Genomic DNA, 24,364 nt, shown 5'->3' with positions numbered 1-24,364 from the left:
CCTCCATTGCTGAAGCCGCGGCGGTGAGTTGTGGCCTCAAGGTCTTAGGTGCATCAAGGGGCGGTAACCCTCGAACTCCGTGGTGGACACCGGTGGTCAGGGAAGCCGTCCGACTGAAGAAGGAGGCCTTCCGGGTTATGATATCCGGTGGGACTCCAGAGGCAGTTGCAGTGTACCGACAGGCTCGAAGGGCAGCAGCCTCTGCCGTGATGGAGGCAAAGCAGCGAGTATGGGAGGAGTTCGGGGTAACTATGGAGAAGGACTTTCGGTCGGCACCAAAGTGTTTTTGGAAGACCATCCGGCACCTCAGGAGGGGGAAACGGGGAACCATCCAAGCTGTGTACAGTAAGGATGGCACCCTGTTGACCGCGACTGAGGAGGTTATCGGGCGGTGGAAGGAACACTTTGAGGAACTCCTGAATCCAACTACTACGCCCTCTGTGGTGGAGGCGGAGCTGGAGGCGGAGGAGGGATCATCGTCAATTAGCCTGGTGGAAGTCACTGAGGTAGTCAAACAACTCCGCAGTGGCAAAGCCCCGGGGATTGATGAGATCCGTCCAGAGATGCTAAAGGCAATGGGTGTTGGGGGGTTGTCTTGGATGACACGCCTCTTCAACATTGCGTGGAAGTCTGGGACAGTGCCAAAAGAGTGGCAGATCGGGGTGGTGGTACCCCTCTTTAAAAAGGGGGACCAGAGAGTGTGTGCCAATTACAGGGGTATCACACTACTCAGCCTCCCGGGTAAAGTCTACTCTAAGGTGCTGGAAAGGAGGGTTCGGCCGATAGTCGAACCAAGGATTGAAGAGGAACAATGCGGTTTTCGTCCTGGTCGTGGAACAACGGACCAGCTCTTCACTCTTTCCAGGATCATAGAGGGGGCTTGGGAGTATGCTCAACCAGTCTACATGTGTTTTGTGGACTTGGAGAAGGCGTATGACCGGGTCCCCCGAGAGATACTGTGGGAGGTGCTGCGGGAGTACGAGTGAGGGGGTCCTTGCTTGGGGCCATCCAATCCTTGTACGCCCAAAGCGAGAGCTGTGTTCGGGTGCTCGGCAGTAAGTCGAAGGCGTTTCCGGTTGGGGTTGGCCTTCGCCAGGGCTGCGCCTTGTCACCAATCTTGTTTGTGGTCTTCATGGACAGGATATCGAGGCGTAGTCGGGGGGAGGAGGGTCTACAGTTCGGGGGGCTGCGGATCTCATCGCTGCTTTTTGCAGATGATGTGGTCCTGATGGCATCTTCCGTCTGTGACCTCCAACTCTCACTGGAGCGTTTCGCAGTCGAGTGTGAAGCGGTCGGGATGAGGATTAGCACCTCTAAATCTGAGGCCATGGTTCTCAGCAGGAAACCGATGGATTGCCTACTCCAGGTAGGGAATGTGTCCTTACCCCAAGTGAAGGAGTTCAAGTACCTTGGGGTCTTGTTCACGAGTGAGGGGAAGATGGAGTGTGAGTTTGGCCGGAGAATCGGAGCAGCGGGGGCGGTATTGCACTCGCTTTACCGCACCGTTGTGATGAAAAGAGAGCTGAGCCGGAAGGCAAAGCTCTCGATCTACCGGTCAATCTTCGTTCCTACCCTCACCTATGGTCATGAAGGATGGGTCATGACCGAAAGAACTAGGTCACGGGTACAAGCGGCCGAAATGGGTTTCCTCAGGAGAGTGGCTGGCGTCTCCCTTAGGGATAGGGTGAGAAGCTCAGCCATTCGCGAGGAGCTCGGAGTAGAGCCGCTGCTCCTTTGCGTCGAAAGGAGCCAGTTGAGGTGGTTTGGGCATCTGGTGAGGATGCCCCCTGGGCGCCTCCCTAGGGAGGTGTTTCAGGCACGGCCAGCTGAGAAGAGGCCCCGGGGAAGACCCAGGACTAGGTGGAGAGATTATATCTCTGCACTGGCCTGGGAACGCCTTGGGATCCCCCAGTCAGAGCTGGTAGATGTGGCCCGGGAAAGGGAAGTTTGGGGTCCCCTGCTGGAGCTGTTGCCCCCGCGACCCGACCCCGGATAAGCGGTTGAAGATGGATGGATGGATGGATGGATGGACAATAACATGTTTACACACATACATGCTTTAATGCCATTTCAATTTTTTTTAATTGCCCTCCTGGGCCACACCTTTATTTTTACTGCCCAACAGATGACGGCTTTAATGTACATTAAAAACAGTCACACATTTAGAATGTATAGGCTGGAAATGAAAAATGGTCTATATTATTGTATGGCTGAGAAATTATGACCGTAGTGAAATCCACAGGGATCATTTAAAGTCTGAAGACTGGGTGCATTTCTCCGTGGATTGAGTACTAAGAAGTGTTTAGTTAAAAAAAAAAAAATACTTTTTAGAATATTATACCATAATAATAATAATAATAAGTAAAAGCAATATTAAAATACTCAATTATAATAAAAGTCCCAAGATTACAGTAAAAGACAAGCCTTTATTTTTGCAATAAGAAAAACGTATCATTAATACTGTGACAAGTTTTAAAAATGATCGGTGAGAGAACAATTTACAATAGAAGCTTCCAAAGTACTACCAGTGCCCCTTTAAAACAGGTGGAACAAGTAAGGGAAGGGCCGTACTGACCAAACGTGCAGGACAGGTATGGATGGATGACACCTAGGTGTGCTTGACGATGACATGGACAGAAGTCTTTTGTAATTGACGAGATCAAGAATTCACTTACAAAGTTGCATTTCAGTCACTGGGCAGATATGAAATAAGTCATGTGTGAGTGCATCAAAAAACTAAAACTTACAAGTTTAGCTGTTGGCTTTTGAAACAGGGATATTGTCTTGAAACTTTTATTTTGGTTTTACTGAAAGAAGGTTGTATCATTCTGATAAGGCACCACTTGTATTTGACTGGGACAGCAGGACAGATGTTTGGCGGGTGCTTTTAAGAGAAGAAAATCTGTAGTTTTTATGTGTGCTGATTTTAGGCTGTTTCAGAACAAATATATATATTACACAGTCCGAGAACAAAAAGAATGACGTGGAAAACAAAACAAAAATTTAGTTAGTCTTTTAAGAGGAGGAAGAAAATGAGCACCGGCATTCTGCTGTATACAGGTTAGAATACACAGTACAATAAATATAAAGACCGAGGGAAGACTGAAGGAGAAAACTATTTATGGACACAAAACACTTTACATTCGAGTCAAATATACAATGCAGCATGGAGAAAAAACGAAAAACCTGCACATCGATTCTACACGTGGCAAACGAGCCAATAAAACCTGAACACACTCGCAAGAGACCAGCGTTGTCCTAAACAGGCTGTCCTGAGGTCAGTTTTGACATTGAACTTCCACAGTACATTGACTCTTGCTCTACGGAGACCAGCTGTCCCGGGAGAACCATAAAAACTGATGCCATGTAATGTCTTCTAAAACTAATCAACCAAGATGCTTTAACTTCCAATGCATTTTTTACTACCGGTCACCTTCATGAAGGTTGAGACAGTTTTACAAGATTTCTATATTTAATATCATTTTAGAGTTTGGCAACAAAGACATGCTCTTATCAGCTGATCCAAATCTCTTAAAAGGGACTTCTTAAGCACTTTTTTTATTTACAACAATGATTTCTAACTTAAGTCTCTGTATTACTCTCCTCTGTTTCTGAGAAAATTTACGAGTGAATGCAATAATCAAAAAACTCTTGGGGGGGAAAAAAAAACCCGGTGGGGATGTTTTGTGAGACACTCAGGAGTGTGAGCATCAGGAGGTGACTGTGGGTCCAACTTTATTTTTCCCACTGCAGTGTGCATTCTCCCGCCTGCTCCTTCACTTTAGCCGAATTGAAAAAAGAAATTCCCAGGTCCAGAGTCTTGAGATGGGGACAGAAAGATGCAAGTTAAGATCAAACTTTTACTGATCAATTTCCTGTTCGTCAATAAACAAAACAAAGTCTGAACTGGATGTCTAAATACCTGGACTGGAATCAAAACTAAATCCTCCTCCACCTCCTCCTCCTCCTCCACCACCACCACCACCACCACCACCATGGCCGCCAAAGAAAGCCCTGAAGATGTTGTTTGCATCGAAATCTAGAGAGAAAAAAAATGCAAATATGTTTGGATTAGCTGGTCAAGAAGAGCGTCAGGAGGAACGAGACAGCAGACAAAGCCACCGGACATACTGCACACGCATTTCTGACTTTGGGCGACTTCGGTGTCGTGTTTGATACCCAAAAGCACAATAAGTATCGATGTTTCTGTTCTCATTAGGTCGAGTTCCTTCATGAGGAACTTGAGGAAAATTTATGGAGCTGAATCTCCACCATAACTGGAAACATACAGATGAGAAATATTTTAAAAAGTCATGATATTTAATATACAGTATAGTGGCTCATTTTATTTCACTATCTTACACCTTGTTTACAATTAACTAGATTGTTAATTAGATAGCAGTTAAGTTTATTGTGCATCGGTACAAACAATACCACGGCGCTGGAGCTACAAGCTAGTACTCTACCTCCGCCATCAAAGGAGTTTTCCTCCTCCAGGTCGTGTCCACTGTCGTAGCGCATCTTCTTCTTTGGGTCGGAGAGCACAGTGAAGGCCTCGCCCACCTCCTTGAATTTCTTTTCCTCCTCTTTCTGCACATCCGCAGTTGCTGCACTGTGCCGGTCTGCAAAAACATAAAACAACTCAGAAAAAGGAACCTCGAGTTGTAATAAAAGTCGGTTTGTCTGCCCTCGGACCGCCGGGTCTACCTGGGTGATGCATGAGGGCCCGTTTGCGGTACGCTTTCTTGATCTCGTCCTCGGTGGCGTTCTTGCCGATTCCCAGCACCTTGTAGTAATCTTTCCTTTTGCTCTTCTTCAGCTCCAGCTGTGCGTTCTTTAGCAGATGCTTGTGTTCTGTAAGGAATCAAACGGGAGTATGGGAGCAACCGACCAGCTGGAGTGTTAAAAGCAAGAGAAAAGAACAAAAAAGAAAAAAACAACACAACAGAAGAACAAAAAGACAGCTTACCTGATGTTTTTTCCGTCTGGTAAACCTTTTCATAATCCCGCACAGCTTCCTCGTACTGCTCTGTGTTCATGTAACTACGGGACAGACAAAGTCACTCTGAAACAGCTCAATGCTGAACACACGGATCAGGAGAATTGAACCCATATTGACTGCGGAGCATACCACTGAGCTCTTCTTAAGTAGGCCTTGATGTAAGTGTCGTCTAGTTTGATTGCACTGGTGCAGTCGTCAATGGCTTCATTCAGCTTCTTCAGCTGTGGATGAGCAAGACGTCAGTGACACTGAACCGAACACAAATCACAGAAAAGCACACGGACTACGCATGACGGCCATTACGAGACAGACAGACAGCACGGCTCATCACAGCTGACGGCTACCGTGCGTCTCCGTTTACCTTGGCGCCTGCTGTGGCTCGGTTGCAGTAGAGCTTAGCGTTGGTCTTGATGTTGTTGGGGTCTATCGTCAGGGCCTCCGTGTACAGCTGGTAGGCGGCTTGATAGCTGCAGCTCTTAAATGCCTGGTTGCCCTCGTCTTTCTTGGCTTTCAAGGCTTTGGCGTTCTGATTTAGGAAGAGAACACGACGGTAACATTTAGACACCCACAATGTAGGCACTGACAAAGATCCTCTGTATCTCAGCCCGTCTCCGCGTGCCGGCTGTGTTTAGCTACATTGTTATGCCATTTTAAAAACGGTTTGTTTTATCCCAACACGGTTTGCCTGATCCAACTTGCCAGCAGGCTTCGGTACAATCTTGCTCATATTGTGTTTGGCTTTGTGATTTCTATCATGCGGTGAGAGATGAGCCTTTGCAAGGCGCAAACATATTTAAAAACAACAACCAAATATGAGTTTTAACATCAACACGTGCCAAAATAAGCCAAACACGTTGGGTTATTTTGTTTTTTTGTACTCATTTGTCTTACATAAGAAATACTGGTTATTACCAATCCTGATATTTACTTATTTCTATCTGTACATTTCTTCTTTTGATTAAACAAGAAAGGAGAAGACTATGTCATCCTCTTACCCTGCAGGCCAGCCGGGCCTTTTCGTGATCCGGTGCCATGCGCAGAGCCTGGACAAAGAACTGAACGGCTTTGTCGATACAGTCCTCGTAGTAGAGACACAGGCCTCGCACGTAGAGTGCGTCTGCGTTTGTGGAATCCATTCGCAAGATATCACTGTGAGAGAAAGTTTTATTAGAATCACATCGCTCCTTCTTATGGCGGATTCTGTACTCGTTTAAAATAAAATAAGTAATTCCAGAACTGGAAGCAAACTGTCACACTCTGTGGACCTACCACCTACCTTGCTACGGACTGGGCTTCTGGATAGCGGCCCAGCAGAGCCAGACACTCGGCCTTGATGATTTTGAAGCGGTGGCAGGCGGAAGCCAGAGCTAAAGCCCGGTCCATGCAGAACACCACCTGGATCACAACGACAGCCACGTCACTAAGCCGGTTACACTCCAGCGTCAAATTCATTCATGAAATAAATTCAGATATTTGGAGCTTTGTTAAAGCTAAATATTTATTCCTTATAGAATTCTTTTTATTTTCATTCATTGTAAAACCTTTTAACTCCCAGCCAAATAATCTGTTCAAAGTGTAAACACAAGTATGTAAATAGGATGCAAACTTCTAGAATTGTTGTTTAAAATCTCTCAAATTGTGGTTAGCTCTGGTATTTTTTACAAACTGAAGGATATTCTAAAACCATTTTCACATGACAACAAAGATGGAGCTGTTGAGATGGAGTTGTTTGAGAGATTGGTGAAAACAGAGAAGGGGTGTAAAGTACCGTTCTGAAGTCCCGCTTTTCAAAGCCAACGTCTGCCATCCTTTGGTACTCCAGGAGAGTTTCTGCACTCTTATTCTAAAATAAAAAAACAATTATCAACTCTTTGAAATGTTAACAGCTCGAGTTGCAGGTTTCAGACTTTGGCTCCACTATCGTGCCTGGTATGTAATTGAATGCAGTCTTAAACGGATATTAAATAAATTGGGAAAAAGTTCAGGTGATGCACACCTCCTGCTGGGCCTCTTTGTTGCTGGGCTCCAGCTCCAAGACCTTCTTGAAGCAGCGATTAGCTGCCATGGCATTTCCCAGCGACAAGTGGCATTTGCCCTCGCGTAGATGACCCTGTGGGACACGGGGAGGACATTTCCTTCTTAGGACTAAATGGGTGGCAAATAGTAATGAGAAAAAGGATGCCAAACCGACCTTCATGAAACAGTCATCCAGCCGCACGGCCTGCTGGGAATCTTCGAGGGCCTCTCGAAAGCGGAAGAGCATCATTAGGGTGGCTGCCCTGTTGCCATAATAACTGGCAGTTCTGGGGCTTGCATCTTGAGATAAAAGAAAGAAAACCCATGTGATACAGGCAAACAGATGCGGGTACAGACTGCAGTCAGCGTGGTTACATGGATTCGAATAACTGGCTTAGTCGGACTGAAATCGAATCATCCGTTTCATGTAAACACCTTTGTCCGACTATGTGCGGCCCGAGTACGATCCGACCAACACCCCTGGATAACTCCATCCGATCCAGTTGATAGTTCGACTATTGCGGCATGTAACGGTGAATCGGATAAGGAACTGGACTTTGCGTCTTTGCGCATGCTTGAGATCCCGACGGCGTCTTCTCTCCGTTATCAAATCAGCCAATAGCGCCATTCGCATTCGCTGTACTCCTATTAACGTCATGCACACACAGTAGAGGGATGTAGCTTCACCTTGCTCTCCGTTCGCCATCTTTCTCGTAATGTTGATGTTGATGTTGTTGGTTGTTGTTGGTAGTGGTGAAGCGGTCAAGCGGAAATGGCTGTATCACAACTAGTTGTAATGAAAACCGCGCCACCTGTCCTATCGGATATGACATGCTTTCGGCCAATGATTCGATTTATTCACTGCCATGTATATTGGGATAATAGCACTTGCCAAAGCAAAGATTCGAATTATACCATCATGTAAACACACTGACTGATAGAAACGACCTAATTAAAGATTGAGGAAGCATGCTGTGACTCATTGTTAATAGAAAACGCCATGCTCCTTTTTTCATGCATCTCGTGAGCGGCCATGAAAGGCGTGACTAGAGGAGACTATTGGCATTTCTCAACCGGGAGTGCACATAGATTAGACAACGGTGGAAGAGTAAGTAGCTGTGATCTCACCTATGGCCTTCGTGTAGTAGTTGAAAGCCTCAGAGTAATCTTTCTGGCTGTAGAATGCATTTCCTTGCTCTTTGAACCCTTCCGCCTGACTGCAGCGAGAAAAAACAGAAAACAACGTCATAGAGGAACACATGCTTTACCAAGACCACAGTAATAAGATATGAAATTAAAATAAAAAAAATAGTATGCAACACATCTAATTAAAGCCCTCCATGCGCCAAGAGGTACAGAATATGACTGCTTCAATCAAGAGACCTTCTTACAAGCCTGAAAGGACGCGACTGCCCTCTGTTAAAGGTGGAACTGGGACAGCAGAGCAGGGCACGCGCCGTCCTCATAATACTTGGAGTTCTAATACTTGAAAGCGTTGGAAGGTAAATGAACGCTGGATGGCATGAGGCAGCTGCTGAGATGCTCGCTGTGCATTGAAGCGTTTGAAAGTGATGCTCTCAGGGCCACACCGGTCAGTGACATCATTTTCCATCAGTCAAATAAAAAAAATAAAACACTGAGGTTGTGTGCAGAAGTAAATTTCAGCTTTAGGCAGAAGTGCGGCAAAAATATTTCCTTCAGTGCTGGAATATTTTAGTTAGGCCGCACAGCGGCTTCAAGGATTAGCTTTGTAAGAAATCTATAGGAAAGTGAGTATTCTTTTTGAAATGTGCAATACAAATTCAAAAATTGGCGTGATTCACAAAAGAATTCCAGGCAGAGGAATTTTTAAAAGTGTAGGATATAAGGGAATATGTTAGCAGACATGGACTGTGTAACTGTGTAACTATTAGTACGTAATCGACTGAAACTTCTTTTGAAAAAAAGTTGAGACTAGAATTCTAAACTTTGAATCGGCCTCCCAACATGTTACAGAAGAACGTGTATTTTTATAGTGTACATCACTCTTCATCTACAAGTACAGAACAAACAAGACATTACTATTACAAGCCTAACATATCATCGTCATTGATCCTTTAGAAATATTTACATTTTCTTTCTTATCAATTTAAATGAAAACAGCTCTCTGGTTTATGCATGTATGTATGTATATATATATATATATATATATATATATGTGTATATATATATATATATATATATACACACATATAAAAAAAATATATAAAAAATAATAATATGTCCCCTCTATTTCAGGATTGCCAAAATATTATCTCAATTTTATAAAAAATAGTCCAATAATGTCACCAAACTTCTCATTATTCCAGGCCACAACTTTGGTTACAAACGCTGACTTAAAAGTTAAATTTTGATCATCAAACCAACGTCAAATCAACATTTTGTATGCCAAAGTGTGACACGTATGTTTAAAATAACCAAGAATATTTGGAGTGTTTTGGGAAGTTATACAAGAAAACTATAGATAACGATAATTACTAATCGGATGGGTTGAGCACAAATTAAAAAGTTAAGTTACCTCATTCAGACTCTTAAAGAACTTTCTAGAAAGCGGAAACCATAAATAGTAAATATCCACCAAACGACTGCACCAACGCTTTAATCGTCGCGTTTATATTTGAAATGTTTACGTAGAAACATGTTGATTGACCAAGAACTCAAAATACAAGAGCTTGTTTGAAGACGCTAGCTGTAAATTAGCTGAGCGTGTCTGGACACCGCGGTCAAGACACGCTTTTAGCTAATGTTCGCTTATCTTCACGAACACATTGTCAAGGTAAATTACTTTGAAGAACCCACAAATTTTGCATTCTGACGTGAATCACTGAAACTCCAAGAACGCGAGTGGCTATTCTTTATACAAAATCTATGGGATAAAAGATTTAGCCAACTCTAAATGGGCCGTTTTTCCCCGAGAAGCTAGCCTGGTTAGCTTATCTGCGGGCTGATCGCGCCGTTATCCCGGAACCTTGTCAGCTAACGGCGGTTGAGTTCAGTCAGCGAATCCCGGTCTTTTTTCTCCTGTTATACCCACCCGAAAGAAACCCGACGGACTATTTCATGTTTACCGTTCCATGTCGTCCGGATTGCAGATTTGAGGCTCTGTGTCCACCGGCACGTCGATGTCAACAGCTGCCATTTTTTTCTAGAAAGGACGAACACGAACAGACGTCATTTCCGGGAACTAATCGGCGATGGCTTTTTTTCCTTCTTTTTTGAGGTCATGATAAACCAGAGCAGATACGTAAGGAAAATGTTGTATCTAAAATATAACATACATTTAAATATAACGTGACCAAGTTGTATGCAAACTATTGATATTGTATGCATTCAATTTGATGGTATTTTTTATTCAAACTTGCAAACATTGCAAAAATAAATATGACGAAAAATGTCACTGTTTTAAACCTCAACTGACCCAAACTCGTTTTTAAACAGTCGGAAAAACTTCTGCTTGCACAACGTTACAGAATCAGCTCTCCATCACGCAAACTTAACCTGATTTTGGGTTAGTATAATAAATTATACTAAAATGGCATTTAAATGTTTTCACAACCTTTATTATGCAAAGCATTTCAACTACTTAAATCCATATAATTTGGGTTTTATTATGTTAAAAATGTATGTCAGTGCGGGTAAAATCACCGGACAGGTTATCCTATCTGGCTTGTTGCTTACAAAATAATCACTAGATGGCGTCAGAGTATCACAAAGTACGGGCTGTGCTCAAGGTTATACATTACCAGTAACTTCATGCTTCGTGTTAGAATTTCTCTTAAACTATTTTTATTTTTGAGTCTGATGATATAAGAAGAGATTCATACTGAGGATGCAAGTTATTACGGAGTGCGGCCCTTGTTCAACGACCTCTCAGTGTCAATGTTCTAATATATTTCTTATCCGAACTAACCTTATATTCATAATTCAAATGAATGGGAAGGCACTCATATTTGCATATGAAGAAATACACACCACGGCCGTGTAAAAAAACATTACTATTTATAAGTTCATATAGAATACATTATTGACATTTTTAGCACATAATCATTTACATTATTGCAATTGATGCACACGTCATTAATTTTACCAGGTGGGACTTCAAAAACACATATTCCTTAGGATGATTCGGCCTAAGGGGAGGGGTTAGTGGAAGGGAATTTAATACAGCTTTATAGGAAAAATAACAGTTTTAATAAAGAAATCAAAGGTACATTTAAATATCTGTGAATAAATCATCTTGAGAATTAGCATTAGAAATCAGCCTGTATCTTCATATTGCACAAACAGCATCAAGCTGTAAATAGTAAATAACTTATTAATCCACATAAATCTTAAATCTCATTGTATACATCATATATGTAGCCTGTCCATATGGCGAGTATTCTTGGCATCATTTCAGAGTGTTGGTTGATTGTCACCTCATAAGACAGAGAGCAAGAGTGAAACACAACATGTAAAAAATCAAAGTATTGTCAAAAATAATCAGAATGCATCCACGTCAGACAACAACTGTAAAGATGTACACTTGTTGAGATTGAATATCCTCAGCAATCGGTAGTTGTGGATATTCCTACGCTTTTCCATTAGAGGAGGATGGTTGTATGGAAATACCCACTTTCACTCTGGATTTCCTTGACTGAAGACTACAGTGGACATGAAGTATTGTACTTGTTCTCAGAGAACGGCTCTGAAATTAAAATAATTTTGTCAACAAACACATAACATTTACACACTCTAGTTTATTAGTATATTATTGTCCTATACATGAAACTATAAGATGCTTGTCATTATGGCTTTAGGAGGGGTCCAGACTCCGGGGAACATGCACTCAAAAGTTTGTTGAGATGGAACAGCTGAGCGATGGACCTTTCCTGGTCCGTCGGCACTGAAATCTCAAGCCACACCAGGAGATTGTGCTTACTTGTTCTCACGACTTGCACCTGCACAACTTAACATGCTGCCATCATGGCATAACAGTGTACTGGTGTCCCTCACGGTGTCCCGGGCTTTATCTTCAGATACCAAGCTAATCCCGCCCGCTCCAGATTTGGCTAGGTTGGCTCCGCTCTTCTGTACGTCCTCTGGGCCTGGCGTGGCTCATTGCTAGTAAGGAGAGAAGATAATAGGTCCATGTGTGGCCCTCAGAGGTCCCGGAGCAGGCCTGAAGAGCGTGGGGCTGATCAGGGGGCCGTGGATGAAGGCCGTTGGACCCGGCGGAAACCGTAGCGCCAAGGGTCCGGACGCCATGGTGCACAAAGCAGCTGGATTGAGGTGGTTGGTCAGGAACCCTGCCGGCAGGGCCTTGGACAGCTGCTTCTGCAAGGCCAGTTTAGTCTGAACGCAGGGACAAGAGACACATTCAGTCTGAGCAAGGCTAAGAGTCCAAAGCCATGCTAGTTAAGCTGAGAAAGGCTAACAGATGTTAAGCATGCATGTGTACCATGTACGCATCCTAATTCAGCGTAAGAACATCTGCTAATTAGCGCTACAAATGAAGTTCAGCTAAGTCACATGGGAACGTCGTTAGTTGTGCTGGCATTGGGATTTGGTCGTAAACCAAAGTATCAGACACTTTGACCTGAGGATGGCACTACAGAAAAAGTTTGATGTTGTGGGGCTTTTCACATAACAAACCGAGGCCCTTTGTTGTTACTTATTTGTAATAAACCACTGAGCAGCCATTGGACTTGCAAATAGGTTGACATGTGCATAGGCAGAGCTTACCATTTGCGTCTATTGAGAATCTGTATGTGTTGTTTATTTTCTCTCAAATGTTTCTGTAGGTGTGTGTGTCTGTGTGACTAATTCTCACCGCTAAGATTGCACTGGACTGTAGTTTATTATAGGGTGTGAACTTCGCCTTGACAGGCTTCCCAGCCAAACGTTCTTTGTGTCTCCTGCTGCTAATGTGCTAAAAGGGGAACAGGAATAGGAAGTGATTCATTCAGGACAGCTCTGACAGCCAACAAACCGGGTAGTTTAGTTTCCTTCAGAACGTGTTAAGTGTTAGGGATTCAACATTTCTAGATATTATACAACAGTTTAGTGAGTTAGTTCAATTAGTCATATTACAAATATTGGGATGAGCCCACGTACCTGCTTCAGCTGTGTATCTGAGTTGACTGACACCTGGCACAAGTCACAGTTAAACGGCTTGCTGGATACACCCACAACCGCTCTGGTCTTGTTGCTTATTCGCTGCCTAATTCGGCTGGTGGGCCTGGGCGATGATGTCATCTTGACCCTGCGTTGTGAGTGGCTGCTGCGGTGACCGTCAAGCATCTGTTTGTGCTTCGAGCCTGATTCAGAACAAACAAAAGGTAAGCGTCAAGAGTCGCAAGCGTACTAACTTTGACTAAGTAAAAGCGGAAGTGTTTTAGAACACACCACTACAGTGAGACTCCAACTGGGAGCTGGAATTGACGGTCACTTTGCACGTGGGACAGTGATGCGTTTTTTTGTCGCCCTTGGCCTCTTCAGCCTCTTGCCGCTTCACCGCCGCCGCTTTCTCGCCTCCCGCGGTGCTCTCCTGGGGGTCAGAGCGAGTGGCTGACCCGGGGGCCGGGCCGCACCCTGCCGCGGGCGGACCATCTGAAGGCGGACTGTCGAGCTGAGAGCCGGCGGGGACTTGAGGGGGGAGCTGAGGAGACCGCGGGGAGGAGGAGTCTGTGGGTGGCGCCTGCGAGGGCGCGGTAGGTGCCAGCAGGGTTCCCTGCAGGTTTTCTGGTTGGGATGAAGTACTCAGGTCTGTGGACGGATGAATAAAGAGAGAAGTTGCACGATGAGCCCATATGTTTAGCCATTGAAAATGGGTGTGCCGTCTAAAATATGAGCAAAATCACTGACAGCAGTCAATGCAGTTTTTTAATGTCACTTTATGGATGGATCTTCTTGACTGATGCGATCCTCCGTTCCGTCACCTGTCTTTTTGTGCAGACGACCTTTCCTTTTCTTACTCGTTCTATTTCTTTCATTTGATTGTGTGACTATATTTTCTTGTCCTCCCCTACTTTCTTTTCTACTCTATCAACCCTCTTTCATTTCTGTATACGGTCAATCATTCTTCCTCCATCTCTCTGTCAAATGTTCGCTCCCTCTGCTGCAGCGGTCTGTACCCATCAATCAAAAACCATGGCAACGGCTGAATCTCACTAGCTTATCATTGTAGAGTTTGACGTAAATTGATGGGGGGGGGGACAAATCGATAATTAAAAGGAAAACTAGAAAGGGTAAAGAAGGGAAGAGGCTGACATTTTTAATTCAGGAAAAATTGGAAGCGGAGTGAGTAATAGATAGCCAGGTTGTCGCCAGTTGTCGGTGATTTAATTACCAGCAGCATTTAAATTCTAACATCTAAATCTCAATTCTTAACACATATTTTTGTAGTTACATTTATTTAATTACATTTCTATGCACCTGCTGTGCTGTTATCTTCTTCTGGCTTTGCATATAGGCCTGACCGGTCTACTCTGCCTTTAGCTCTCCACTCTTTTTACTCCTGTAATCGGATCCACAAAAAAAAATTGGTGGGCACACGACACGACTCACACTTCCATAATTTCTACATACTTTGATTTGTCCATTAGCAGAAGCGACAAAACAAATGTGTTCCCATATTAGGACCCAAAACATTTTGGATAGCTACTGTTACAACTCAAACTAAAAGTAAGTAACACGACTACATGTAGCCTCTCTTTGAGACTTTGCTCGATGAGAGTAATTAGCCATGTGACACAGCCAGCAATAGCAGGACAGGTAATAGCCGGTAATTAGCCAGCTGAGTGGCGCCTACCCAAGACTCCGTGCTTATGTCTCTCCAATTGCCACTTATTGCTCAGAGGATGGGGCTCCTTCAAATAGAGAAAGATGTATACCTGGTATGTCTTTGAAATGGGAGTCTATGGGCACCATTCCTCTTCCCATCGTCTCCCTCTCCCGGCCTCTGTCTTTCCCCGTTGCAGTCGGACCGCGACCGTTCTTCTGCCGGTTCCTTTGGGTCTCCAAGGCCTTCATCTTGCGAGCATGTTTGTGACCTTTGTAGTGGGCCTCCGCCTGGATCTGACCACGACGCATGCACACACACACACACACACACACACACACACACACACACACACAAAGAGAACAAACCGAGAAGAAAGTCAGCGTAGAATGTACGAACAGATCACCGACGTGATTAAATTAATGAAGGACAGCATGAAATCAGCAAACTGTAATCTTTCCATCTGTTTCGTCTCTCTGGCTCCGCATGCTTCCATGGAGTTAGGGATAAAATGATGAGATTGAGCATTTGACTTGGAGGGAGAGTCACATTGCCATTTGGATCATCATCGCCGTCACGGTTGTGCACAAATGTGCACAAATGTGCATCAGTTGGGCTCATGGCATCTCATGACCCTCCTTTAAGCTCACTGGCTCCTCTTTCCACTGATTCGTTGTGACACAAAATGGCCTGTGTGTATCTCCTGCAACACAAAATGCCCCTCGCACCTTCCTCTGTGGCGAGAGAACGCTTTTGGGGAAGTGCCCAAAATGGCTCTGAATGGGTGTAGATGAAGCATGAGCCAGCAAGTGCATATGCATCACGATTGAAACAAACCAACTGAAGCAAGAAACGTATAAGGGTAATAGATACATACATTGATAGGGTTTGTTTTTTTATTTATATGCGCAATGTGTTATACAGCAGCTTGGCTTAATATTCAATAACATTTTCTATGATATCTGAGCCATCTTTATGACAAATGAGCAAACTCCATCTGCTGATAATGACCTGAAGCCCTGAAAGAAGCTGGTGCCTGAACCTCGGGTTATTTATCTTATTCGTCATTTCCTTTAATTGGACAACATGTCCTTTGATTAAATAGACCCATTTGTTTTTTAATACTAAATAAAAAGTTGAACTGTCTTCTATTGAAAATAGGCATTGTTCAAAGCAAACGTTTGTAACTGTCGCTGTAGGAATAGTATACGTGTTACTACTACCGTTAAAGATGGCTCTGTACTATTCAAGTGCATGTGCAGGACTAAAAAACTAAAGCATGCAGAATTAGATGTCAGACCATCCTCTGTAAACAACCCCCCCCCCCCCCTACAAACTACTGGGGGGCACAGGATAGGAATAAAAGAGCTTGATAACCATACACAAACAACAACATATATAAAACCCCACCACCTTTAAGAGCACACATTCTCTCTTTGCCACACTAGTGTATTTCTGTATATGAAGGACCAAAGTGCACAACTAAATCAACAAAGAGTTCTGAACAGTGCAAAAAGGCTTCGGGAATCAAGCTTCACACGAGGCGGCAAGATAATTTGTTACTTCTCAAATTATCCGGTTTCCAGGCACCGGCTGTACACAGCACCGCCTCCCAGCCGAGTGTGCAGAGGAGACCCTCTGCTGACTCGGTGGGCTACGAGTCTTCCCACAAAACACTACGCATTGAGCTTGTGCTGCTAGGGGGGGGCAGGGCTGAGCAAAGGGTGAACGGCCCCTTTGGCTACGTTGAATGTCAGTGCACACTGATCATTCAGCGTGAAATTCAACTGAGTCAGAGGGAAGCGTCTGCCGCCTCTTCATACTACCACAGTGTAGTATGTGTTCACTATGTTCCACCATAGTAACTCAGAGGGACATTAATATGTAGAGTAAGATGTCCCAGGACGGCAAACATCCTCAGTTTGAGACACCTCAAGGAGACTGCTCGGCCTCCGCTGACCTCGATTCAAGCTGCTTTATGTATTCTCACACCACCCGAACTCTTCGTACACAGGGAGCAACAACTGTTGTCAACAAAGGGACAGCAGGATCAGAATATCATGGGTGATCCTCCGGGGCTTGAATCTTTCATGCTTTCTTTAAGTTAGTTCAACAACCTTAAAGGAATCATTTGAAAGTCTTCAGGTCCGTTCCTTTTCTGTGCACACAATGGGTCATGTAATATAACTAGACACCGTTTTCACAGCCATCCATCTTTGTCTTCATACTGATCAAAAAAATGTTGGTCCTCATTCAGTGCAACAAAGAACTGTATTGTTTAAGCAAAAAAAAAAGCTTTTCATAACTAAACATTGTATGTTATGTCCTTGATTACCATTATTAGTTTTTACACCTCTACTATATATGGTATATAGTTTGGTGGTGGATGTAGACACTGCGACGTGACCGCTTTGTATTGAAGAATACTTGGAACTAGCAACTGAGGCCACTAACCCATGATTACAATGTTTAATGAGATGATACATCTCATGGGCTTCCATGCAATCAGACTTCTTTATGCAAAACGGACCAGTCGCCCTCTGCTCGCCATTAAAAAGAGCCCTGGTTTCAGGTCAGAATTGGCTTCACTTTTAAGTGCTGGATGTCGCCGCCAGGTCCATACTAAAATATCACGATGGCCATAAATTGTCATGGATTTTGGTACAGACATTCATAGCTTCTGGAAAGTGAATTCTTTTTGGTACTAATAGTCAGAAATAAGTCTTCGTAGCAGTGAAAATATCATCTATGTTTTAAAATAACTATTCAATTTGAGCATGACCGCCTATTAAAAAATAAACCTTGAAAGAACGAATGAAAAAGAATGACTGTGAAAAGGAAAACTTCTAGCATTTACTACACAAGCAGTACGTATTAAATATGAAAAGACTTTCAAACATTCAGAGTGATTCCTTTAGTCAAACTTCTTTGTCGAGTGCCAATTGCACCTGCTGTGTGCAGCCCCCCTGCTGGGACTTGGTACCTGCCTGCAACCCTGCATCCAACTCCTGGGTAAAGCAGCACTCTCATCTCAGCTGCAGGTGACAGAGGGCAGGAGGAGGGAGCTTGTTAGCTAGAAAACTCCTCGCAGCGTCACTGTTTGTCCACAAGTACAGAGCAGAGAGAGAAAGACACAGGCGAGGAAGTGAGGGCGGCTTTGTGTGCTGAGTTTGTGTCCTGCTTTCTTCAGGTTTTTCCCTAAAGAGGAGTCATTGTCATTCAACTGGGTTCCACCTAACAATATAAATGCAAATATAGAGTAGGAGGCAAAAGAATATGAATGGGAAGGTGGGATGAGGAGGAAGAAAGCGACAGGACCAGCTTCCTGGTTTCCTTTCAATATATACTGATTGGAAGGACAAGAATATGATTTTAGACAATTAAGATTAGAATCCAATGTGTTGCAAATATGTGTACTTTTAACAGCAAACATGAAGAGAGACAGTAATGTTAGATAATGTTGATTGAACACTTACAGCGGTATTTTTCTACCTTCCTGCTGTGCAATGAAATGAAATCCAGTCCCGTCTTTGTGCTTTTTTTAAAATTTCATTTTACCAGACGAAAGCTCTAAAGAAGCTCAAGACAAGAAACTTTCTCCCCTGTGGGATCAATGAAAAAGATTCAACAACTCACAGTGGAGTTGAAGCGCAGGTGACAGATGTTACAGGAAATGACGGGTTTCTTCTTGGGCGATGGAGCCACGCCAAAGGTGTGGTTGATCACGGCCTTCTGCACTGGGTCCATCTGAGAACACAAATGCACATTCGACGTGGTATTAAATATAGGGATTTGTGCAATATTATTAGGGAAAAATAAAAAAAATGAAAAATAGTCTCTCCTTCGGTTTGGGGCTAGAATCCCTCCAGCCTCATGCGTGCTTACGAGAAATGAGTGGTCTCACCGTGCTAAAATTGGGGAAGAGGCTGAGCGGCGAGGAGCCGTTGATCCTGAGCGGCAGGAAGTGCTCCAGCTGGGCGTGAGTCCGTGGCGGGAAGGGCCGACCCGGCAGAGCCAGGGAGCCCAGGAGCGGGTGGACCTGGCTCTGGGAGAGGGTACCTACAAGGAGGGACGATCGCATCATTGTGACAACTGTTTTCCCGCTTCATTCTGTCAAGGTTTTCTATCGGGAAAACCTCGTTTACTGAAAAGGGCGAAGACACGGCGAGTGAGATCAAGACCCGTTGGAATGATTAACTCAGTGAGGCTTTAATGACTTCCGCAACAGCGCCGGATAAATGATGGGAGGTGTTGTGTGGCCTTTTCCTGACGTGCGAGTTCATCGTTTATCTTGACAAATGTCCCTGGCCTTTGAACACAGCACTAGAGGGTGTAATTGTGTCGTTTTGTTCTTCTTCGGATTTCGGTCAGTCAGCATTAAGAGATAATAATTACAGAGAAGTTTCACTGGCCGACTGATTCACTGTACAGTTGTTGTCTTTTTACTTGCTCAACCATACCGTTACTGTCACTTATTTCTTTTATCATTAACCCTCATGAAGCGATCGTTTCGACGGATCCCACAGTGATTCGAATCATCACATTATGCCTTCAAGTCTCCTTTCACGTGACCGCCCGTCCCGCGTAATCGCCCGAGGGCTTTCAGACGCCTCGTGCTTTAAAGAGCAGCGCAGCACTGACCTTTGTCTAGACCCAAAGTAAACATTGGTGGGCTCACACTGCACTGTCTCGCGTGTAAGCTGGAAGTTGGGACGTTGTGAAGGGTCATGTGTAAATCTCATTTAAAATGAATATACGCAAGCAAGTGGCTCTGGAGTCAGTTTGTGTTTGTATGTTGTATTTAAAAATAAATAGGTTAGGGCAGTTCCTTGTGATATTGATTAGATATTGAAATGGTAATATCGAAGCAATTTCAGGGATTGAAGGTCTGGTTTATTGAGTACAAGGAAGGATGTTTTCTCCCTTGAAGTGTTAAAACACCAGATGATGACAGGAGGAAGAGGAGAGAAGACTCACTAACTTTAGATTTAGGAATTTAGGTGATTTAGGCGAGGAGATATTTGAAGAGGGTTTGCGGCATTAAACGGCAAAACATAATAATATGTATTGTTTTTTCCTGGAATAAGTAAATACAGCCAGTCTGTAAGTACAAGTCAAACTGTGTTATTCCAAAGTGGCAACGTGACAGTATTTCCCCCAATTTCCTGCTCCTTTCACCTCTGGATTTAAGGTTTTATCTCTGGGGATGAGGCCGGTTTGAAAGTCCTTGAGCATTAGCATATTTTTACTAATCTGGTGCCATATTGAAAATGGGTTTAAAGGCTGAGCAGAGAAGAGAGACGGGACAGAGGAAGAGGAAAGGGATAAGAAAAACATTTGCAGAATTGAAACATGCTTAACGAAATGTTACGAGCTCTACCATAATACATAATGAGACACGTGATTTCAGCATTCGTATAAAAGGAGTTTAGGGATTGAAAATATTGCGTTTTTCTGTGTAGGTGAGTTGGTTTTAGGCAATAACGCAGTGAGAGTAACACACCAATGAATTTCCTGTGTTATCTTTGCCTGCAGCTACAAATGCCTCAGGGTGCTTTTGTTCTGCCAGTCAATATAGCAAAAGTACCAGAATTTGTAAATCTGAAGTTATCCAAACAGACGCCTTTATATATTGAACTGAAATACGTCCATGTTCACCATCCCTATGTAGTTTGTTTGCTTGTTAACGTTTGCTGATTAGCACCAAACACAAAGTACAGCTAATATATTGGACGCATCAAAATGAAAATGAGACATTCTGGGTTCCAAAAGTAAAAGTTACCAGATTCATGAGGATTTGTTCTGCACACATTTTGTATTCTATCTATTCAATAGGAGTTGATATATTTCTCTCTAGATCGAAGCTGTTAAACGACGGACCAACTGTCAATGCCATACTCTGCCCATCACCGCCATCTAAATAAAATGTTGACTTTCTGGGAAAAGAATCACTAAATTGGGTGAAAGACAAAGACTAAAATACTTCTAATCTCCCTCAGATGGTCAACAGACCGACCGACTGAATACGTCCATGCCAATGAGGGATTAACCACAGAGCGCCTCACAATCTCCAAGCACAGAGACGCTACATTTAACAAACTAAAGCTGACCGGTCTGGAACCCCGAATAGCAAACATGCAAACACAAAGACTGGTGCATTTCTATCTCATTCAAAAGCCGTGAATACAAATTGGCAGTTTTATCAGTAGACAGATGCAACCAAAAAAAACAGCTTGAATCACCACAGTGAGAATGAAAGAGAATCATCATTGAACCGCTGAGTTGTTACAATATTAATCCTGAACAAATATACATTCGATTAGTTGTTGTCTCGTCTTTTCTTAGGCGCGATTAATTCTGTTTATTCAGTGGTTTACAGGCGCTCAAGCATGCCGTGTACTCTTTCGATTAAAATGTTAGAATGATTACAGCTGATTGTGACTGTTTGTTTCGTCCTGCGTGTGTAATGTGCACAGCGGATCCCAGAGGAAAACATAGACACACAGAGAAAACGCACATGAGTTGACACGTTTTGACTGATTTGATTTTGTTTGTTTTTTGACAAATTCTAGTTCCACCGGGACGGTGCATGTACCACTGAAGCCAGTAAAGTGCGTTGAATTGCGTGACACAGAATGAGGAGCAGAGAAATGAGAGAAAGTGAAAGAGAGACACAACCACAGGCAGATGAGGATGTTCTTCCTTCTTTCCTCCGCCTTGCCGATGTGCTTAATCTGCCTGTCAGTACGACTTTTTGGGGACATTGATTCCCTTTCCTACGCAAATCTGAAATTGATCTCATTAATCTCCCTCGCACATTTATTCACTAAACACAGCAGGGCTAAACGTTTAATTAACTGCATTTGTTGAGTTGAGCAAACTAGAAACTGGCATGATCTGTGGGAATTTCATCGTGGGGGACAAAAGGGAAGCGGTGCTAGGGCGATGGTTCCCTTTCAACTTATCCATCTCGTTTGCACCCAGAAAGGTTCACTGGACTTTGATGGACTAAAGCTGTGGTTGTGTTAGTTTCATCCGAACGTCCTTTGAACGTGTTAAGCTTCATGTAACCCATTGACCTTTGTTTATTATCAACTGTTAGAAAGTCAAATAAATACAGAAGTAAATACATTATAAATGCACTTTTTGACTACGTATGTGATGTTGAACGAAGTAGGATTTGGTGGAAAAATTTGCATTTTTACTAGTTGATGACCCATGGACAAGAAATATAATCATATAATATACACACACTGATTGATGCACCATCTCACGTAAAAATCCCAAAGTAGAGTCCAGTAAAGAGCAGAACAGAGCTGCTAATTAACCCTAAACTAAACTGCAGGTGAGCTAGTTAGCGGGATATGCTAAAGGCTGCCTGGTAGGGACAAACTGTTTAATTCATTACACTTTTTCCTCTGCCAGAGGTGTAGGCAAAAGTCGGTAGAGAAGTGCTCGTGTCACTTTTGATTTTCCCTATTCTTTCGCTCAACAATAAAAGTAATTCCACACTTTATAAAAGGATCCAGTTCCTGCTTGCTAATCTGAATTCACTTCCTTTTCCTATGCAGGAAGATATGTTGTTCATGGAAGCTGTGCGTGTAGGTCACAGCAGCCAACCGTCACGTATTGAGACGGGATAAAAGATTATGAGCTGGAGAAATTATAGCACTTTGAAAAAGAAAAAAAAGAGAAAAACTGGGGGAAAAGCTTAATCTCTATTATTTCCAGGATTAGTCTCTGGGTGACTCAACATCACAGCAATCACAGAGGGAAGGAAATGGCATCTTTTCATGAAGGATAGAAAAAGGGGGGTGGGTGGGGCGGTTGGGGGGGGCGACGCTTTCATAGCGGCAAATCAGAGCGAAAGCATCAGAGGGAAGGCAGCGCCGGCTCTTTTCATGGTAAATGCATTTCCCGGGATCATCAGTCTCAGCCAGGCTTCAGTCTGAACCAACATGCCGGTTCGGAGGCAGGCTCTCGTCTCCGATGCCAACCAGCAGCATCCCCCCTACCCTGATGAGCACCCCCACCCTCCCCCGTTTGCTGCTTTGTGACATTAACAACTGAATAACTTCACACACACACACACACACACACACACACGTTTTGCTATAATATCACCAATACAATATGTTTAATGAATTGTGCAGCTGTGGGATCTATTCCACTGGAGCGACCAGAGGCATTATGGTACGAGCTCAATATAGAGGAACAAAAACTGCAGATGGAAAACTAGAGGATGCAGATCATTTTTCACATTTCTGGAGGTGATTCATAAGATGTTTGGTTTAGACGGACTTGACACTGATACTATATTGTATTTTGATACTGCTTCTACAGTGTATTATGTCTAACTTATCCAAGGATTGGGGTGAGTTAAGCGAAGGAATTACTTTAAAATAACAAATAAATAATAAGTCATTATACTAAGCCAAATATTTTTTTTAATTTGTGACAAAAAGCTTTGGTTATAGTGGAATTTGTTTTATTTCTAAGGCTTTCAGCTCATGATGCATTAGGTGTTGAATTAATACTGAGTTCACATTACAAATACATATTGATCATAAATAAACCCTTTGACTTCCGAGACCTTTTTCTGTTACTAACACTCTAATTAACGAATACTAATAACTACTATAACTACAATAACACTTAAAATTGATAACTTAATGTAATTAATATATGCACAAAAATATACAGTTATGATGACTGTATTTAAAATGAGCTGTTTTTAAGGGAGATAATTGCATTAAGTCACTGCTGCACGGCGCATTATGTTGTTGCAGATCACATCACTGTATCTTTAAATAACAGTAATCTTTCTATTGCAGAATAGCACTCGGTCATAAAAAAAAAGAAACAGTTTAATCCAATAGGCAGGATTAAGCACTGAGGAACATGAAACTGAAATGCTAAAAAGTGTGACTGCTTGTGACAGGGCTTTGCTGTAAAGCCTGCACAACACATTCCAAAATGATGAAGATTGAATGGTGTGTTTTCCACTTCATAATAGCATGAAGCGCACAGCTTTTCTGAGTCATAAAACAGAAGTGGTTAGCGCACTGCGCTTCTGCAGTAATGATGATGCCATTTATTGCTTACACAACAGGCGAAGAGCCCGGCACTTCATGATGAGCTCTGGAGGATGAATTAGCATCCATTATAACGGCCATTGACATCCCAGCTTTGCTCCCTCGACTGGAAACAATATGGTGGAAGTGAAAGCCTAATTTCCATGATGGCATGAAATGCTGGCCTCTCCTTGCACCGCGCGGCCTTTAGAAAAATCATCTTTATTGTGACAAAGTGCATTCAGGCCACGACTGGCGACCAACAGGCAAATTGTCGCCGTCTATTTTAAACTCAGGCTCAGCCACAGCTGGCGGGGCCGGCCGCTTCCTGAGGAGTTGTACCTGCGGGGCGGCAGCGCAGACCAGACCAGACCAGGCTCCCCACGGTAATCCGCCCTACTTTCTGCTGGAGCACCGGGGGCCCATTTTCACCCCCAGGGGACATGACCTTCTAAAAGAATTTGTTCAAGG

General features: G+C 43.4%; 2 protein-coding genes across 7 annotated transcripts in view; both read right to left on the bottom strand.

Annotated features, from left to right (window-relative positions):
• Nucleotides 1-2,406: 2,406 nt before the first annotated feature.
• Nucleotides 2,407-10,345, bottom strand: LOC120819479 (dnaJ homolog subfamily C member 7). 2 transcript variants are annotated; one of them, XM_040176937.2, is made up of 14 exons: nucleotides 10,126-10,345; nucleotides 8,147-8,235; nucleotides 7,194-7,318; nucleotides 6,999-7,112; nucleotides 6,771-6,845; nucleotides 6,279-6,397; nucleotides 5,998-6,151; nucleotides 5,364-5,528; nucleotides 5,132-5,223; nucleotides 4,970-5,043; nucleotides 4,708-4,854; nucleotides 4,467-4,622; nucleotides 3,923-4,039; nucleotides 2,407-3,819 (listed from the first exon to the last, which is right to left on the bottom strand). In XM_040176937.2, the coding sequence occupies exons 1-14, from the start codon at nucleotides 10,194-10,196 to the stop codon at nucleotides 3,782-3,784; spliced, it is 1,536 nt and encodes a 511-aa protein (XP_040032871.2). In that variant the 5' UTR covers nucleotides 10,197-10,345; the 3' UTR covers nucleotides 2,407-3,781. The 2 variants fall into 2 exon arrangements, with proteins under 2 accessions (XP_040032871.2, XP_077959624.1); XM_078103498.1 differs by having other exon boundaries at nucleotides 6,999-7,318; nucleotides 10,126-10,242.
• A 695-nt stretch (nucleotides 10,346-11,040) lies between these two features.
• Nucleotides 11,041-24,364, bottom strand: part of LOC120819501 (zinc finger protein 385C) — a 43,541-nt gene continuing 30,217 nt past the window's right edge. For 2 of the 5 annotated variants that reach the window (XM_040176970.2, XM_040176972.2), the window contains 7 exons: nucleotides 18,724-18,878; nucleotides 18,456-18,566; nucleotides 14,932-15,115; nucleotides 13,445-13,804; nucleotides 13,154-13,356; nucleotides 12,870-12,968; nucleotides 11,041-12,391 (listed from right to left, as the gene is read on the bottom strand). In XM_040176970.2, the coding sequence (XP_040032904.2) occupies nucleotides 12,161-12,391; nucleotides 12,870-12,968; nucleotides 13,154-13,356; nucleotides 13,445-13,804; nucleotides 14,932-15,115; nucleotides 18,456-18,566; nucleotides 18,724-18,878 (1,343 nt within the window). In that variant the 3' untranslated portion in view covers nucleotides 11,041-12,160. The remainder of the gene's footprint in view (nucleotides 12,392-12,869; nucleotides 12,969-13,153; nucleotides 13,357-13,444; nucleotides 13,805-14,931; nucleotides 15,116-18,455; nucleotides 18,567-18,723; nucleotides 18,879-24,364) is intronic. The other 3 variants (XM_078103496.1, XM_040176973.2, XM_078103497.1) reach the window with 2 other exon arrangements.

This window comes from Gasterosteus aculeatus, chromosome 5, assembly GCF_964276395.1.
Source record: "Gasterosteus aculeatus chromosome 5, fGasAcu3.hap1.1, whole genome shotgun sequence".
Taxonomy (NCBI): domain Eukaryota; kingdom Metazoa; phylum Chordata; class Actinopteri; order Perciformes; family Gasterosteidae; genus Gasterosteus; species Gasterosteus aculeatus.
This window is presented reverse-complemented; position numbering and strand designations above follow the sequence as displayed.

Excerpts from the sequence above, each read along its gene's own strand:
- LOC120819479 (XM_078103498.1), bottom strand. The coding sequence starts at position 10,196 with ATGGCAGCTGTTGACATCGACGTGCCGGTGGACACAGAGCCTCAAATC. Across the intron at positions 6,152-6,278 it reads GAAGCCCAGTCCGTAGCAAG|TGATATCTTGCGAATGGATT; the intron begins GTAGGTGGTAGG and ends TTTCTCTCACAG. Across the intron at positions 4,623-4,707 it reads GGCCCTCATGCATCACCCAG|ACCGGCACAGTGCAGCAACT; the intron begins GTAGACCCGGCG and ends ATGTTTTTGCAG.